At 38.4% G+C, this 17,661-nt stretch overlaps 3 protein-coding genes across 3 annotated transcripts; 2 read left to right on the top strand and 1 right to left on the bottom strand.

Moving 5' to 3' along the window:
* The first annotated feature begins 4,569 nt into the window (after positions 1–4,569).
* On the top strand, positions 4,570–7,358 carry LOC122968513 (E3 ubiquitin/ISG15 ligase TRIM25-like). The gene has a single exon (XM_044333818.1). It carries the CDS (start codon positions 4,910–4,912, stop codon positions 6,584–6,586), a length of 1,677 nt encoding a protein of 558 aa, XP_044189753.1. The 5' UTR covers positions 4,570–4,909; the 3' UTR covers positions 6,587–7,358.
* Positions 7,359–8,206: 848 nt separating this feature from the next.
* brcc3 (BRCA1/BRCA2-containing complex, subunit 3) lies at positions 8,207–11,101 on the top strand. The gene has a single exon (XM_044334321.1). The coding sequence runs from the start codon at positions 8,323–8,325 to the stop codon at positions 9,103–9,105; it is 783 nt and encodes a 260-aa protein (XP_044190256.1). The 5' UTR covers positions 8,207–8,322; the 3' UTR covers positions 9,106–11,101.
* A 3,102-nt stretch (positions 11,102–14,203) lies between these two features.
* Positions 14,204–15,984, bottom strand: LOC122968661 (tripartite motif-containing protein 16-like). Its single transcript, XM_044334047.1, has one exon. It carries the CDS (start codon positions 15,930–15,932, stop codon positions 14,211–14,213), a length of 1,722 nt encoding a protein of 573 aa, XP_044189982.1. The 5' UTR covers positions 15,933–15,984; the 3' UTR covers positions 14,204–14,210.
* Between the last annotated feature and the right edge of the window lie 1,677 nt (positions 15,985–17,661).

The following is a 17,661-nucleotide window of genomic DNA, read 5'->3' as shown; positions in this document are numbered from 1 at the left end:
TCCCACTATACATTCATGACCAGTCAGCACATCTATATATCACTGACCAATCTTGATTAAACTATGGATTGACTTGGGTTTTGAATTGTTGTCCCTACCTTTTCCACTTCGTGAAATGTTGTTGTGTTTTGTGAAATGTCGTTGTGTTTTGAGAAACACAACTTTGGGAACTTTGCGGCCAAATTGAAGCTATGAATAACAGAGTAAGAAACACAACATTTGACATTTTGCACAATGACACATTCAGGAAACATATCTAAAACTACTATATTTTTTACTGTAAACAGACAGTGAGCATAGAAATAGCCTTGACTAATTTATTAAAAATTTACATTTTACCAAAATTAGAATGGACTATGCATAAAAAAATGTAAAACTGATCATTCCTGCAGAATGTGAAGGCAGCATTATGTGTACGGCGGCTACACATTTATCAAACCTGAAAAAATGTGAGCCCTCGGGTCCTAACGCCCTCGGTTTACTTCCTCATTCACTTTGGCCTAAATGTTCAACAGGTGGAAACACAATTAGTGTACTGATATTTTTTATGACTAAAAAGAAAAGTTATTTTCACAGAAAATCTAATCATCTGATTAAAAACATAAGTATGAACATTTTAAAACTCAATGCACTGAGTAATCAACAGTGTAAGAGAATCTATCCTTTATAATATCAGGAAATATAAAACTGTTCACCAAACTGATGTTTAAATGCAACTCAGCTGTGCAATGATGCAGAAAGTTTACATCAAGACAAAGTAGGACAACAATGAAAATTTAAAGACAAATCCAAATTTGTGCAACATGGTCCAAAGACCCCTTCATCAAAAATATAGGTTGCTAGGAAACAGCTTACTCAGTCCATGCTCATTTCCTGTCAGTGTCTGATATTAACACTGTAACAAGAAAAAAAAAACATTGAACCCATTTTGACAGGTTATATTTTGTGAAGCACACTGGTGGCCAAGATGTGTTTTTAGTGTATGAACAATTTCCTATTATTATTTGCATAAAAGCAAACTAACACATCAGTGACAAACTCAGCAGTTACTATACACTTTCCTCAACTTCCTGTAAAGGCCCTAGGCTGCCATTAACTGTAACTCCCTTTGTTTTTAGCAAAATAACATTGATTTCTTGCATCAGTTCTTTTTCTGCAAAAAAAAAATGACCGCCATAACACTTTAATAAAATTAAAAACATAAGGTGGTGTGTGTTACACAGTACAACATATAAAAACATGATGGGGAACGGTGCTTGCCCAATATTGTTAAAAAGTAAAAAGACCATGTAAATTACTGAGTTGTATACTTTAAGATTATAAAATGGCATGACAAATACAAAAAGTTTATTTTCATAGTGCAAATTTTGTCTAAGTAATTTTCTCAAACTATACAGCGAGGAACACTTCCAAAAATTGATTTAGATAAGGAAAAAAATCTTTAACTGAAAAAAATTTGAGAAATCCCAGGACCCCTCTGGACAGACAGACATGCAGTAAATGTGTACCGAGTAGACATACTGTAAGCAATAGTAGAATCAAAAAGAAGAGAAATGGTATACACTATACAATGAGTAGCTGCAAAGTAGTATCACCACAAAGTAAGTACAGAATGACAGATTTACAGTCAGTGCAAAGTAGCAGAGAGTTCAAGACTAGCAAAATTACAACATAAAACCTCAGTGCAAACTGATGTAGCTTTTACACAATTTATCAAAGTAGCTCTAAGTGTATTAAAGAGTAAGAGTAAGCCTTGTCTCATGGTGATATACTATACTTTTCATACTGACAACAACAACAAAAAAAAAAAACAAAACCAACAAAATATTGATTGTGTATCCAAAGCCTTATATAACTTATTCCTCTGTGCCATAGAGCTCCTTTCCTGTCCAAAGACCATTAAAAACCTCAATGAGCCACACTACCTGTCCTGCTGCTGGAAATAAAGCACCAAATGTGTATTAATCCGCTGCTGAAAATAGTCCCAGACAAAGCCAATTTCCTCCAATTTGAGTAATGTTTGCTAAAAACTTGACACCTTCAGGAACCCATGGAAATGGGAGTAGGCACCAAAGATAGAGTAAAAACATCAGAAAGTATTGAGAGATGGACTAACACAGTTAGATTTTGCTGACAAATAAATAAAATAGTAACACCAGCTATATTCCTATAAAGCATTTGTGTTAGTGTCTAAATGTGTTGTATGAAAACCACAGAAACTGACTGTTTTCGTTCACGATCGTGTGATGCTTTTAATTTTTAAACCTTACTTACTGACTGAGCTCCAGTTAATCTTTCAATCAAATCTTATTGGCTGCATCTCAGTCGTCATGGATACCACGCGCCTCTGCAAACACTTGAAGTGCCAAAGCAAATGCTCTACTCTTGAATACACATACACACACACACACACACATCTTTTTAGCAGGCTAATAGTGACTAGTTGACATGGTGTGTGCTGTATGTGTAGGTTTGTGCTGTGCATATGTGTTTCTATGCACGTGTGTGTATGTTTGCATGTGTGTGTATGTGTGTGTGTGTATCTTTCAGTAAATTCATATTTGAATGTGTGTCTGTTTATGTGTGTGATCATGCATGTGCTGGTCTCAAGCCGTGTTCAGGATCAAAGTTTTACCAACCTGTTGCTATGGAGACATGAAATTGGATTCAGCATGTCATGTGTCTTTGGTCTAATTAGTGAGTAAACATAAAGACTCTCCTATCAGGGCCTCACATGAAATCAGAATCAGAGAAAGTAGCAAGGGAAAGAAGACCTGGAAAAATACACATGTAGATGAGAAGAGTACAGAGAGGTAGAGAAACATCCTTTGGATTTGGTTGAACTTTGAAAAATCGAGAGGGACAAGGGAACAGCCAATAGAAGGCTGATGCATTTGCAGGGTACTCCTATGCCTGCCTATGGTGCTGTGAAAGTAAATATCTTTCAGAGGGATGGTATTAAAAGAAAAAAACAGCCACGTCATCACTCATGTAATATTATACAGACAGCAAGCAGCTCTGTGAGGATGCCTTGCCTTTAGCAAAATGCTAACATCAGCATGATCACAAAGACAGTGCTAACATTCTGATATTTAGCAGTATAACATTTACCATCTTCATCATCTGTGGTTACCATGGTAGCATACTAGTATTTACTAATCAGCATTTAACACAAAGTACAGCTGGGACTGCAGTTATTTGGTCATAAATCAAAGTATTAGACAAATTAAACTTGATTTGACCTGATGATTGCGTTAGATGAAAAGTCAGAAGTTATTTCAATTCATCCTGACGGGGACATGAGTGTCTGTGCCAAATTATAATCCATCCAATAGTTGAGGCATAAATGCAGCAGAAGGCACAGGGTCAAGCAAGGCTTTCCAGAGCAACCTTTTCCTCTGCATTAGGTGATTTTAGGGGAGTCACCAGTCCCCAAAGAAATGTGATCAGTCATGGGTGGCCTTATGATCTATTTTGCCACATTAACAAAACAAAAGGTTAAAGATTCTGATTTTAATAAGTTTGTGAGTAACCACGACCCTTTTAGCTGATACTGGACCTCCAGAACCACAGTTATGCTAATGTTAGCTTTAGGTTGTGTAAGCAGGTGTTGATGTTGGAATGTCAGTTTAGCTCTAATGTTATGCCATCTAATATCCTTTTTGCCTATCTTTGTCTAACAAGTGAATAAAATACTCTGTTAAAATAAATGAATAATATAATTAAAGTAAAAACCCACGTCAACAACAGGACACATAACAGAAACTGAGCTAAAAAAAAAAATGATTTAAACAAACTGAGGAAATTAAAGAGATTAAAACAATAACTGGCAGCTAATAAAAACTAAGCCAAGGGCGACACCTTGAGGTGAAACACAGACATGATAACGAAGCCCAACCAAAGAAAACTGTAGAGAGTTCAGGACAGGGACAAATCATGGAAAATAACCCTTACATTTGTTCTTTGGTTCATAGGACTTTCATAAAACAGAAAAAACAAACTGGCATATAGTGCTCTCTGATTGGCTAATAAGAATCCAGTGTAACAGTCATTTGTACTCTACTGAGTGAATCATTTACAAAAGCAAAAACACTACAGAAACATTTTAATGGACTATGAGTATAAAAGGGTTAACTGATTTTTTCAGGAACAACTGAGTTATTCCATTGTACCCTGCTATAGATCTAGTATACATAAACCATAATATCTGTTTTACCAACTTCAAAACATACATCATACCAGTACTGGTGTTTCCTATTACAAATATTCATAACACTTTTTATATAAGCATGTCAAGACACTGATCATTATTGACCAAATAGGAGTGTGTGGAACACATTTTGTTAAATTGTAAGTAATTATTACATTGTCAGTGTCTCCACTAAAGGTTGACATAACAAGGCTCCGCTGGGCTGATGAGGCAATTGCAGGGAACTTGAACTGAGTTACGTAACACAGTTTCTCCAGTCAGAACAAACTGTATTAAATGTTTATCAGATTGTGTCGGTATATCACCCTATAACGTTATTTTATATCTCTGCATGGGCAGTTTTAATTGTGTACTTAAAGCAGAAGGTTTTTTACTAGGGCTATAAACACGCTGACTCATTGAAACCACTCCTCTTCCTGGAATGATTTCAAGTGCAATAAACCCTCCCTCTATTTCCTGCTTTCCAACACAGTCAGTCCCATTCAGTCCAAATGTTTCCTGCCTCCTTTTACTTCAGCAGATCTGTCAGTGTATAGATGGGAGTAACTGTTATGTTGTAAAGTGAAGCCCCATTCATTGCAGATCAGCAAGCATATATAACGAAAGGGAACAAAGCTTTGGTTTGGACTATCAGTTCTCAGTGCTCATCATGCATGTGAAAGTGAAACTATTTCGCATTCACTGTCTCTGAGCGGTGAAATGGCGCACCAACAAAACCTGCTTGACCAGAAAAAACTCTCCTGTTCGATCTGTTTGGATCTACTGAAGGATCCAGTGACTATTCCCTGTGGACACAGCTATTGTATGAACTGTATTAAAAGCCACTGGCTTGAAGAGCATCAGAAGAAAATCCGCAGCTGTCCTCAGTGCAGACAAATCTTCAGACCAAAGCCTGTCCTGGTGAAAAACACCATGTTAGCAGATTTAGTGGAGGAAGTGAAGAAGATAGAACTCCAAGCTGCTCCACCTGATCACTGTTATGCCGGACCTGAAGACGTTGCCTGTGATGTCTGCACCGGCAGAAAACTGAAAGCTCTCAAGTCCTGTCTGCAGTGTCTGGTCTCTTACTGTGAGCAACACCTCCAGCCTCACTATGAATCTCCTGCCTTTGAAAAACACAAGCTGGTCGACCCCTCCAAGAAGCTTCATGAGAACATCTGCTCTCATCATGGTAAAATTATGAAGATTTTCTGCCGTACTGATCAAAAATGTATCTGTTGTGTTTGCTGCATGGATGAACATGAAGGCCATGACACTGTCTTAGCTTCAGAGGAAAGGACTAAGAGGCAGGGAGAGCTTGGAACGAGTCGACAAAAAATCCAGCAGAGAATCCAGGACAGAGAAAAAGATGTGAAGATGCTTCAGCAGGAGCTGGAAACCATTAATCGCACTGCTGATAGAGCAATGAGTAACAGCGAGAAGATCTTCATTGAGCTGGTCCGTCTTATCAAGAATAGAAGCTCTGATGTGAAGCAGCAGATCAGATCCAAGCAGAAAACTGAGGTCAGTCGGGCAAAAGAGCTTCAGGAGAAGCTGCAGCAGGAGATTGTCGAGCTGAGAAGGAAAGATAAAGCTCTGGAGCAGCTCTCGCACACAGAGGACCACTCTCTATTCCTACACAATTACTCCTCGTTGTCCCAACTTAGTGAATATACAGACTCACCCAGCATCAAAATCCGTCCTCAGAGGTACTTTGAAGGTGTGACAGAAGCTGTGTCTGTGGTCAGAGATAAACTACAGGAAATTCTTGGTGAGGTATGGACCAAAATCTCACAAGTAGTGACTGAGGGTGATATTTTACTGCCACAAGAAGAGCCTAAGACCAGAGCTGAATTTTTACAATACACACACCAAAGCACACTGGATCCAAATACAGCAAATGCCCGGTTGTTATTATCAGATGAGAACAGAAAAGCTACGGTAGCTAAACAAAAACAGCTATGTTCTAGTCATCAAGACAGATTTACTGACATGTTTCAGGTCCTGGGTAGAGAGAGTCTGAGTGGATGTTGTTACTGGGAGGTGGAGAGGAGCAGATATGAAGTTTCAGTGGCAGTTGCATACAAGAATATTAGCAGAACAGGATATGAAAGTGGATTTGGAAATGATGACAGGTCTTGGGCCTTGGAGTGTTTCGACAAACGTTATGAATTCAGACATAATGGCGTTACAACTTATATCTCAGGCCCTCAATCATCCAGAGTTGGAGTGTACCTGGATCACAGAGCAGGTATTCTGTCCTTCTACAGCATCTCTGACACCATGACTCTCCTCCACAGAGTCCAGACCACATTCTGTCAGCCGCTCTATCAGGGACTTGGTATTTTTGGTTCGGATGATAATGGATCTGCTGCTGAGCTCTGTAAGCTTGAGTAGAAAGAAGTTAAGAGGCATTGAGTGGGGGTGTGAGTCAGTGGCTTCACAGAGATTAAACTCTCTTCATGAGTCAGTGATTAATGATTTAACAAGTATTGCTTTTTCTTTTTGATTTGATCTGACTATGTGTATTATCATTTGATTCAGAAACTATAGTAAGACATTATTATGGTTTTGGCTTTGAAGTATTGCAATTCCAGTGCAGTTTTGCAATGTTTGGATTCTTCCTTTAAGGGATGCCAAAAAAGTGAGTTCTTAGTAATGAAAGTGTTGAAAGTGTCTTAGTCACGGTCTTTCTCAGTCATGTGTGCTTGTGAAATGCAGTGTGAGTAACATTTCCAGAATGTTGAAACTCCTGAGAATTATTCCAAGGAACTCACTATACTCCAACAATTATGGTTTAGAGTTGCTGTCTTTTCTTCACATTGAACTCTTGTATTACTACATTCCAAATGTTTTATCTTCAGGTACAAATTTTGCACCAGAAATGAAGTTACAGCTGGGTAAAACCACAGTGCACTTCCTATATGATGATATTTTTTTATAAATAAATCTTTTTACAGTTGCACATTATTGCTTTGAATCTGTAAATAATTTAACATGTTCAATTGTCTACTCTTACATATAGTGTTCCTTTATTTCATGTGAACATTTGCACTTTCATTTTAGATTGAAGTAATATTTTTGTGATTTTGTTTTTATAGAAACCTGGATTGTGATCATTGTATACAATTGTCATGAAAAGCACTTTGCCAATAAACTGAGATCCTCAGTTTTGCTTCAATGACCATGATGTTCACTATGTATTGTACTATAAAAAATTCATTAAGATATTTCAACTGAAAGCATCTGACTGCCTGAAAGTCATGAGTACAGGTTAAAGTGCAGTTTTACTTAAGCACTTTCATTTTATTTACTTTATACTTACACTGAATTCATGCATACAGCCAAATATGCATTTTTTACATTTATCAGATAATTGCAGTTACTTGTTACTTAGATTAACATTTTACATATTTTAAATACAAAATATAGGATCTGTTTATAAAATATGATGCATTTACAACATACAGTATACAAAGTAGTTCACATTAGCTCAACCAGCTACAATATTCTATAATATAAATTCTGTTCACATTTTAACGTTTCATTAATGATAATCAATAGTGTCTTGGTGAGTCGTTCCCCAGTCACTCTGGGCTCTGGCTAATAAGAGGACTACAATTTCTGTTGCACTGAGGCATGAGGACATGAATAAGCAACTTAAATGTTTCACATATAAACATATGAATAAAATAAGAGTTTAAGTGCTGTAAATGATGATGAAACAATCTTATAATATAATTAACTTAATTCTGCAAAAGTCTAAAATAATATTGTGGTATTATTCCATGGCAATGGGTTGTTATTTAAATTTATTTTTGTTTATCATTCATATTTGTCCTTTTATGCTGTATTATTTATGTTCGAATTACAGTCGATTCAGGAACAACTTGTTTTACCAATGATACATGCAATTAATTGCACACAAACATGTTGTGTGCAATTTTACAACATTACAAGAAAGTCCAAGAACACAAAAATAACTTCTTTTTTTTATATCATAAGCGGAACCTTTTCGTCTGTGCCTACACGGACTGTTTTTGGTGCAGTACTGCATAACACGGAAGTGAAGCACTGCTCCTGCTTCTGTTTATGTCTTGGTTCGGGATAGAGAGCTTACTTTCACTAAAAGCATGGCAGTGAGCGCAGTTCACCTGGAGTCCGACGCCTTCCTGGTGTGCATGAATCACGCGCTGAGCACGGAGAAGGAGGAGGTGATGGGTCTGTGCATCGGACAGGTGGAGAACGCCCGGATCGTCCACATCCACTCCGTCATCATCCTCCGCCGCTCGGACAAGAGGAAGGACCGGGTGGAGATCTCCCCGGAGCAGCTGTCAGCGGCCTCCACGGAGGCTGAGCGGCTGGCGGACATGACCGGCAGACCGATGCGGGTGGTCGGCTGGTACCACTCCCACCCTCACATCACCGTGTGGCCGTCCCACGTAGACGTGCGGACCCAGGCCATGTACCAGATGCTGGACCAGTGCTTCGTCGGGCTCATCTTCTCCTGCTTCATCGAGGACAAGAATACGAAGACGGGGCGCGTGCTGTACACCTGTTTCCAGTCCGTGCAGGCTCAGAAGGGCTCCGAGTACGAGCGCGTGGAGATCCCCATCCACGTAGTGCCGCGCGACGCCATCGGCAAGGTGTGCTTGGAGTCGGCCGTGGAGCTGCCGCGGATCCTGTGTCAGGAGGAGCAGGACACCTACCGCAAGATCCACAGCCTGGCACACCTGGACCCCGTCACTAAGATCCACAACGGCTCCGTGTTCACCAAGAACCTGTGCAGCCAGATGTCGGCGGTGAGCGGGCCGCTGCTGCAGTGGCTGGAGGACCGGCTGGAGCAGAACCAGCAGAGCATCGTGGAGCTGCAGCGGGAGAAGGAGAGGCTGCTGCAGGAGCTGGCCGCTCTGTGAGCCGGGAGGACAGTCTGGAGACCACAATCAGTTCCTTCAAAACGACCTTCTGCTCTGCTCGTTTTAGCTTTCTTACCGTTTTCTTACCTCCCAGGCAGGTGTGGGTCGAACATCAGTACTTTGTTGGTACCAACAGAAAAGTGTTTGTGGGATAGAATATCAGAAACTAAAGTACCAAAAGTTGGCATTGAATGTCTGGTCAGATTTGTTGTCCTGGTTACTTATTCTTGATCGCATATTTCCTTATTCATCAATCATATTTTGACAAAACTGTGACTACATTATTTAGGTAAAGTTCTTTGAGCAGTGCTATGGCTGCAACTGATTACTTTCATTATTGAATAATCTGCCAGTTATGCTCTCAATTAATTAAAAGAAAAAGAGTCCAGAGAATGTCTTGTTTTGTCAAACATAAAAGCTTTTGAGAGGATCGAACCAGAGAATTTGTTGCATTTTTGCATGGAAAAATCTTTTGTTTTTTTAAATTGATCATCAATACTGATTGGTTTAATGATTACTTCTTTCAGCTCTTCATGGAGTGTAGAAAACTGTCAAGTACGGAAACCTGTCTGGTCATATTTGTAGTTTTGTTTATTAATTCTTTGAGCAGATAGTTTTTAATAATTACCTGGTTTATTTGGAGCATCGGGTTCATTTTGTTAAAAAGAAAAAAGTTAAAGTTATTTGTACAAAGAAAAATGTTTATATTCCTCAAACTTGGGTACTAAAAGGTATCCTTTTGGTAATTTATGGAGTCCAAATGTATTTTTAATCTATTATGCACAGGTTAATAATTAATGCACAATTTATGTGCATAAGCTATTATCTTATGTGCATAAGATATGAATTGCAATCAATTATACAGTATCATGTTGGCACCAGTATTAAATAATTTCACGATACCCAGCTCTTTCCCAGGCTGCTGCTGTTTCCGTTCATTTCAGTCTAGTTTTGAAATCAACTCAAAGAGACTTGAGATTTGCTCGAAATCTGTCATCCATCATTCAAATGAACATTAGTATAGTTTGGTATAGAGCTCAATCGAACAAAAAAATGAACCAGTAACAGTTTGGATAATCATTATTCTCATAATATTTAAGCAAAAATGTCAAAAACTCTCTGGTTCCAGCTTCTGGAGTGAGAGGATTAACTGCTTGTCTCTGTTTTCTGTCATTGTAAATTTAATATTTTGGGGTTTTGGACTGTTGGTCAAACAAACAACAAATTTGAAGACATTATTGGGCTCTGGGAAACTCAATTTTGAGTATTATAGAGAATATTATAGAATATTATTAACAATTTCTGTGAAGTCCATTTCACTAGATGCCACTAAATCTTACACACTGGACCTTTAAAATGTCCAAAAGTAGCAAAGTCGATCACAGTTTACCAGAACACAAGGTCACGTCTAGATATTTCTTGCTTTGGAGCTACATGTTCAACTATCACATATTGATGTAACGTTTGCGTGTCCAGATACTTTTGACCACATATTGTGCCTTGATTTGTCAAGTATTTCATTCTGCTATATCTGCTTATTTTACATAATGCGACAGAAGCTAACGGTTAACTAGAGGGAAAGCTGATGGTGTAAAATATTAAGTGATTTATAGAAACATGCAAAACTACAGCTGGGAACATGCAGTGGTCATGAAGAGTCTCCTTCCCTCAATAAAATCACTGACTGAGCCTGCTGACGGACGATGTGCCTTTGGACTAATCAAAGTGTTATTGTAGATATTGTACACTGTATATGAAGGGTATGGGGTGTAAAGTATGTAGGGACAGTTACTATTTGACTTTTGTTCACCATGTTTTGTTAATGCTTTGTCTTTCTGTTCTGCCTTATCCCAGATTTATAAAACCTAATATTGTTTTTCTTTTCCTCTCAGATGGGATTTAAAGGAGCATTATTCAGGTGTGACTAATGTGTTATGTTTTTGTCTGAAATGTCAGCATCCAGCAACTGTAAAATAAAATATCTTTTGATTATTAAGTAAGTGTTTCAGGAATTTATTGTAGAGATGTTGAACATTCAACTTTAAATGTTCATAGTTTTTTTCTGTTTTAATATTATAATAGGTTTACAGTAATTTGTTATTTCCAGCAGCTGGCTATACTTGACCTCCATATGGGCTCTGATAAACTCATCAACATTTTGTTGACTAAATTATTAAATAAACAAATAGACCATTTTAAACAGGATCAACATGAGCAAATACAAGATTTTTTAGTAATGTGGCAGGGTAGGCTATTACTCCAGCAGAGCTAAGTATGTATTGGATGTTGTTATTTGTGCAAATGAATGGTTATTTGGTGGCGAAAAGTAGAAAAACAAAGTCATATCAAAGGACTGTAAATGCAGGTTTTTATAACAGCTTGAGTTGTCACCACCTGTGGTTGACAGGCAAACAGAAAACAAACCTGAAGTTAAAGGCAGCTTAATTTACTGTCATAACTGGTCTACTGTTGAGTAGCTGAACATGTTATCTGGAGGCTGGAACAAATGTCCTGGTGAAGGTCAGTTTGTGGCTGAAACATGATTCAGGATGAACCACAAAATGAAGGTTGTTTTTTGTAATAACGATTTGTTTAACTGTAGTTTTTTTTCCTACTTTTATTTTTAGCCACACTAGAGGCTTGGCTATGGGGCTGTTGGTCTACCAACCACTGTGGTCGTGAAATATCCCAAAATATCTTAAGAACTATCTCACTGTGAACCATAAAGTTCATTTGTGGTGAACATCATGGTTCTACTACTGGGTGGGTTGCCATGAAATGTACAAACATTCATGTCCCCTTCAGGAGGAATTGCAAGAACTTAAGCGATCCCCTTTTTCATGTAGTGCATCAACATTTAATTTGTCCAATACTTTGCTCAAATTTCCATCATTATCAGCTTCTTGTTTTGAGTAGTGATAATCAGCAAATGTTGGTAATTGTTAACTGAACTAGCAATCACTGTGGTGTGACATTGTCTTCACAATGAAGTCAAAGAGGGATAAGTTCCTGTCCTATAGGATTATAACCAGAAATGAGAGCAGTCAGGGGAGCAGATGAGATGAGGGTGACAGTGTGGAAGATAATTCCAGTGAGAGAGAGGAATGACTTGCTGTTTCCCCTGTAAGAATAAACATGCATGACATACTCTATATAATCTAAACTTGTAAGGGTAAGCTTGTACACTGTGTACATGCTCACCTCATACATCATAGTTTGTTTTTCATGATTTTATTCATTATTTACTGATTTGCCTCTACTCCACTAAAGAGCTTTTATAATGAATACAACTGATCAGTCAGAGAGCACCCTGTCCCACTTTTTTGTTTTGTTGAAAAGCAAGTCATCCTTTTGAATTGCAGCATGTCAGCGTGTCAGCCAAGAGGCAAATGTAAGAAATATTTAACTATTTGCCTCCACTCTTAGCCTCTCGACAGTTTAGTTTGTTGGACGTCTGTCGTGTCTGTATTTCACCACCAGGTGTCCCCTTAGGTTCAGTGTTCCCATGGTAACTGTTAGTGTAACCACCTGTGTTAGTGTTCTCACCTTAGACCTGATTAACCTTCCTAGTTTCTGTTTCTGTTTATTCTTGTTTTTCTGTCTAATATATTGTTGTTGAGCTGTAATGTTTAGACCATTCTCTGTTGATGGACTCTAAACCTTTGCCTGCTTGTTTGACTGAAGAAAATCTGACCTCTTTTACTAAAGTCAGTAATATAGTTTCTTTTACTTAGAGTGTCTTTAGGGAGTGTGGCCTTCACAGCAGGATCCATTTGATTGTTATCAGCATTGTTGTTGTGTTAGGTGAGGCTACATAGTTTTTATTCATTTGATCCTTATCTGGAAGTTGCTCAACGTCCTCCTGATCACATTACATTTATGTTACAAATTATATTTTGTTGACCTATTTTCCGTGCTGTATTTCTGTTATTTGGTTTTCTTGGTCTATTCTATACACACAATATCTATTGCACATCTGTCTGTCCTGGAGGAAGGATCCCTCCTCTGTTGCTCTTCTTCCTGAGGTTTCTTCCATTTTATCCCTGTTAAAGGGTTTTTTAGGGAGTTTTTCCTTAGTCGAATCGAGGGTCTAAGGACAGAGGATGTTGTATTGCTGTATATACTGTGAAGCCCCCTGAGGCAAATTTGTGATTTGTGAAATTAGGCTATACAAATAAAATTGACTTGACTGGACTATTTTCAGTGATGATATGAACCTCTGAAGTTTTTTTCTCAGTGCAGGATGAGCTGCTGCTGTTTTGGCTTTTACTTGAATATCTTTGCTTTGTAGCTTGTTAATAAGAATTTTTAAGACTTTACTATACTAGATGATCTGTTGAAACATGCAGCCTAGAACTTTGCCCAGGGACAAAGAACAATCAATCTATCGATCTATCGATCAATCAATCAATCAATCAATCAATCAATCAATCAATCAATCAATCAATCAATCAATCAATTTTATTCAAAGTGCAGAATCACCATGCAGCATGGGCCCAATACACTTTACAATTAAAGATAATTCATAGGACAAAAAATACAGCAACCAATTTACAATAATAAAAAATGGAATGTTAATCAATGTTAAATGGATGTTAAAAGGTGATGGACCTGACTATGTTCTACTGTAGGCTGTAATGAGGTGACTGAAGGTAGGTTTTCAGTCTTGATTTAAAGATTTCTACTGAATGTGCTTCTTTAAATGCAAAGATGGCCATTTCAGGCACAGTAGGCAAATGCTCTGAAGCCAACTGATTTTTTGTTGACTGACACAAACAACCACTTTTTCAGCTTGAAAAAAACAAACTTAAAAATTTATTATCAGAATAATGAGTTGATCTTTACTTTTTTGAACACAACAAATTATCACCTATTCAGTTGTGATAAAAGTAACACATAATAATTAGTAAAAACTCTACACAATAATTAAACAAAATCAAAGCCCAGTGTATAATTTTCCCTGTTTTTATCCTATGTGGCTGTACAAGATGTTTGTAAAATGTGTTTTCAATGTACCAGCTTTAGCTGGTAAAACAAAGAGAAACGTGCTGCTTAAAGAAACTCTAACTCTCATTCTCTTCCATTTCCTCTCTAATAACTTGTGTCTACATAAGGTCATGCAACACAGCTGTGCAGCCGAAACCTAAGAAATGACTAGCCCTGAATCCAGCATAGAGCGGCTGAGTGAATGTGGTCTGTACTCTGTGGAGGAGAGTCATGGTGTCAGAGACGCTGTAGAAGGACAGAATACCTGCTCTATGATCCAGGTACACTCCTACTCTGGATGATTGAGGGCCTGAGATATAAGTTCTGACTTTATTATGAATGAATACATAACTATAGCCTATACACTCTAATGCCCAAGACTTGGCATTGTTTCCAAATTCACTGTCATCTCCTGTTCTGCTAATATCGTTGTATGTGACTACCACAAAAACCCCAAAATCGCTCCACTCCACCTCCCAGTAGTGACGTCCAGTCAGGCTCTCTCTACTCAGGACCTGAGATCTGTTCATGAATCTCTCTGGGTGACTAGAATATGCCTGTCTTTTACTCACATACATTAGTTTTCTGTTCCCTTCAGATAATAACAGCCGTGAGTTTGCTGTGTTTGGATCCAGTGTGATAGGACATGAAAACTGTAAGAACTCATCTCTGGTCTTGGGCTCTGCTTGTGGCAGTAAAACATCCACCTCTGTCACTGTCCATGAAAGTTTCGGCCACATCTCATTAAGAATGTCCTGTAGTTTATCACTGACCTCTGACACAGCCAGCATCACATTCTCAAAGTACCGCAAAGGACGGAGCTTGGTGCAAGGTGACTTTGTAGATTCACTGAGTGTTGAAAGCAAGGGGAAAATGTGTAGAAATTGTGTGTGATTCTCTGAATGTGAGAGTTGTTCCAGTTCAGCATCTTTCCTCCTCAGATCAGTGATCTCCTGCTGCAGCTTCTTCTGAAGCTCTTTGGCCCGACTCACTTCAGTTTTCTGCTGGGATCTGATCTGTTGTTTCATATCAGAGCTTCTTTCCTCAATGAGACGGATCAACTCATTGAAAGTCTTATCACTGTTCAACACTGCTTTATCAGCAGAACAATTGATATTCTCCACCTCCTGCTGAAGCATCTTCACGTCTTTTTCTCTGTCCTGGATTCTCTGCTGGATTTTTTGCTGATTTATCCCGAGTTCTCTCTGTCTCTCATTCCTTTCTGCTGAAGCTAAGACAGTGTCATGGTCTTTATGTTCATCCATGGAGCAGAGATAACAGATACAGTGCTGATCAGTGCGGCAGAAAATCTTCATCACCTCATTGTGACGAGAGCAGACGTTCTCCTGAAGCTTCTTGGAGGGGTCGACCAGCTTGTGTTTTTCAAAGGCAGGAGATTCAAAGTGAGGCTGGAGGTGTTGCTCACAGTAAGAGACCAGACACTGCAGACAGGACTTGAGAGCTTTCAATTTTCTCCCAGTGCAGACATCACAGGCAACGTCTTCAGGTCCGACATAGCAGTGATCAGCCAGAGCAACTTGGAGTCCTGTCTTCTTCAGCTCCTCCACTAAATCTGCTAACATGGTGTTTTTCACCAGGACAGGCTTCGGTCTGAAAATCTTTCTGCACCGAGGACAGCTGTTGATTTCCTTCTGATCATCCTCATCCCAGTGGCATTTAATACAGTTCATGCAGTAGTTGTGTCCACAGGGAATAGTCACTGGATCTTTCATTAGATCCAGGCAGATGGAACAGCAAAGTTTTTTGCTGTCAAACTTAAATCCTTGCTGCGCCATTTCACTTCTCAGACAAAGTTTTAGTGAATAGTTTGTGAATGTCATACAGTTTGACAGTATAAAGGTGGGAGGACTGGTTTTTCAGATACTGCTAAATTCCAAAAAAGGGAGTAGTTTAAAAGAGGAAGAGACTGTACAGTCCTTGTTTACTGACTTACAGAGGAGGTCCGATCCATGGAAAAGATATAGAAACCAGTTTCCCTTTTGAACATTATTAAACTGTCATAAATGAAGTTTGTAGTGTCATATTACCCTATATTTTAATTTTTCATCAAAGTTAATATTGTCATTGTAAATATTTTCCCTGATAACTCTTCTTTTTGTATTGCAGAATCATTAATTAAACAGAATGACAAACAATAACAGGCTCAAGTAAAGCAGCTTTAGAGCAGGTAGGGGATAAGTTTTGAGAATCATCTTGTTACCCAGTGAACCATATTAGTGCTTTGATTTTTAGGTGACTGTCATAGGTTTAGTATCAAAGATGGAATATAAAATGGGGATTTTCAATCAAGTGCTTTGTTGATAAATAAATGTGAGTGGTTATGACATCTCTTGGACAAAGTAGGCCATCCATCAAGTCCAAATCACAAAGCAATAGGACCTCTTAATGGCCAGTTGTTGAATTCTGACCCCACACACCTTTCCCATGCACATAGCAGAAGGCTCCAGCAACATACAACACATAAAGGGTGGCGAATTAGACTCTCAGGTAGTCCAATATTCACAGATGTTTTAACTTGAGTTTGGTCCAGTGTTCACTAGGGATGGGTATTGAGAACATTGGTCTTACATTGGTATTTGTTACTGATCGGTCAGAATCAGAATACCAGGAAGTGGCAGACTTTTGTAGAATACTGAAATACTTGAAATACTGTATGGATGCAGTCTGACATTTAAAGTATACACAAAAATACTGCACCGTTTTAGTAACCAGTTCACTTGCTGCACCATTTCCACTCAGAGTAAATGTTCCAATATTTTGTGAATATTAACAGTTTCACAGAGAGGGAGGAGGGAACGTTTGTCAGGTTCTGCTTCATTCTGGAAAGAGGAGCTGTTTGGAATTTAGATATCATCTCATATTTATCTTTTTGTTTTGTCACTACTCATGACGCTTGTGCTAACTTGATACTAATTGCCTCCTCCCCTCTATGCATGTGCACACACTACGTAGTGTGTGTGTGTACTACACACTACTGACTATGATGGACCCTAATCAGTAAAGCTTTGGAATACCACCTGCAACATACAGCCTAATTATTCCCAATTTACAGTGTCAATTTTACAGGTTTCATTTTCAAAAATCTGATCAGAGATCTGTACATGATGATTTTAATTGGATAAAAGACCCATTAATCTCACTACATAAAATGTATAACACTACAGTCATCAAATATTCAGCTCTGATAAGGTTGTGTGTGATAAGCTCCTTTTTGTTTCCTGATTCAAAATTACAGAATTCTACACTGCTAATTTTTCCTCTTGCTAGCTGTGTGTGTGTGTGTGTGTGGACGGGGAGTGGAAAGGTACTGTAGATGGTAGATCAGTGTGAAGTTATTAGGATCCTGAGTCTAGAGTTTTCTTGAGGCTTTCTTTAACTAAAATCAATAAAAGAGATCACATTACTTTACTTTTACTATCCTCACATGTGTTGCCTCTTGGTTTTCAATATCAGTTTGAAACTATTATTACTGAGCTGAAACTAATGCTAGAGGAAAGGTCATGGGGTCAATAACATCAAATGGTTTCATACTCCAACAGGACACAGATT

The sequence above is a fragment of the Thunnus albacares genome, chromosome 18 (assembly GCF_914725855.1).
Source record: "Thunnus albacares chromosome 18, fThuAlb1.1, whole genome shotgun sequence".
NCBI classification, from domain to species: Eukaryota; Metazoa; Chordata; class Actinopteri; order Scombriformes; family Scombridae; genus Thunnus; species Thunnus albacares.
This window is presented reverse-complemented; position numbering and strand designations above follow the sequence as displayed.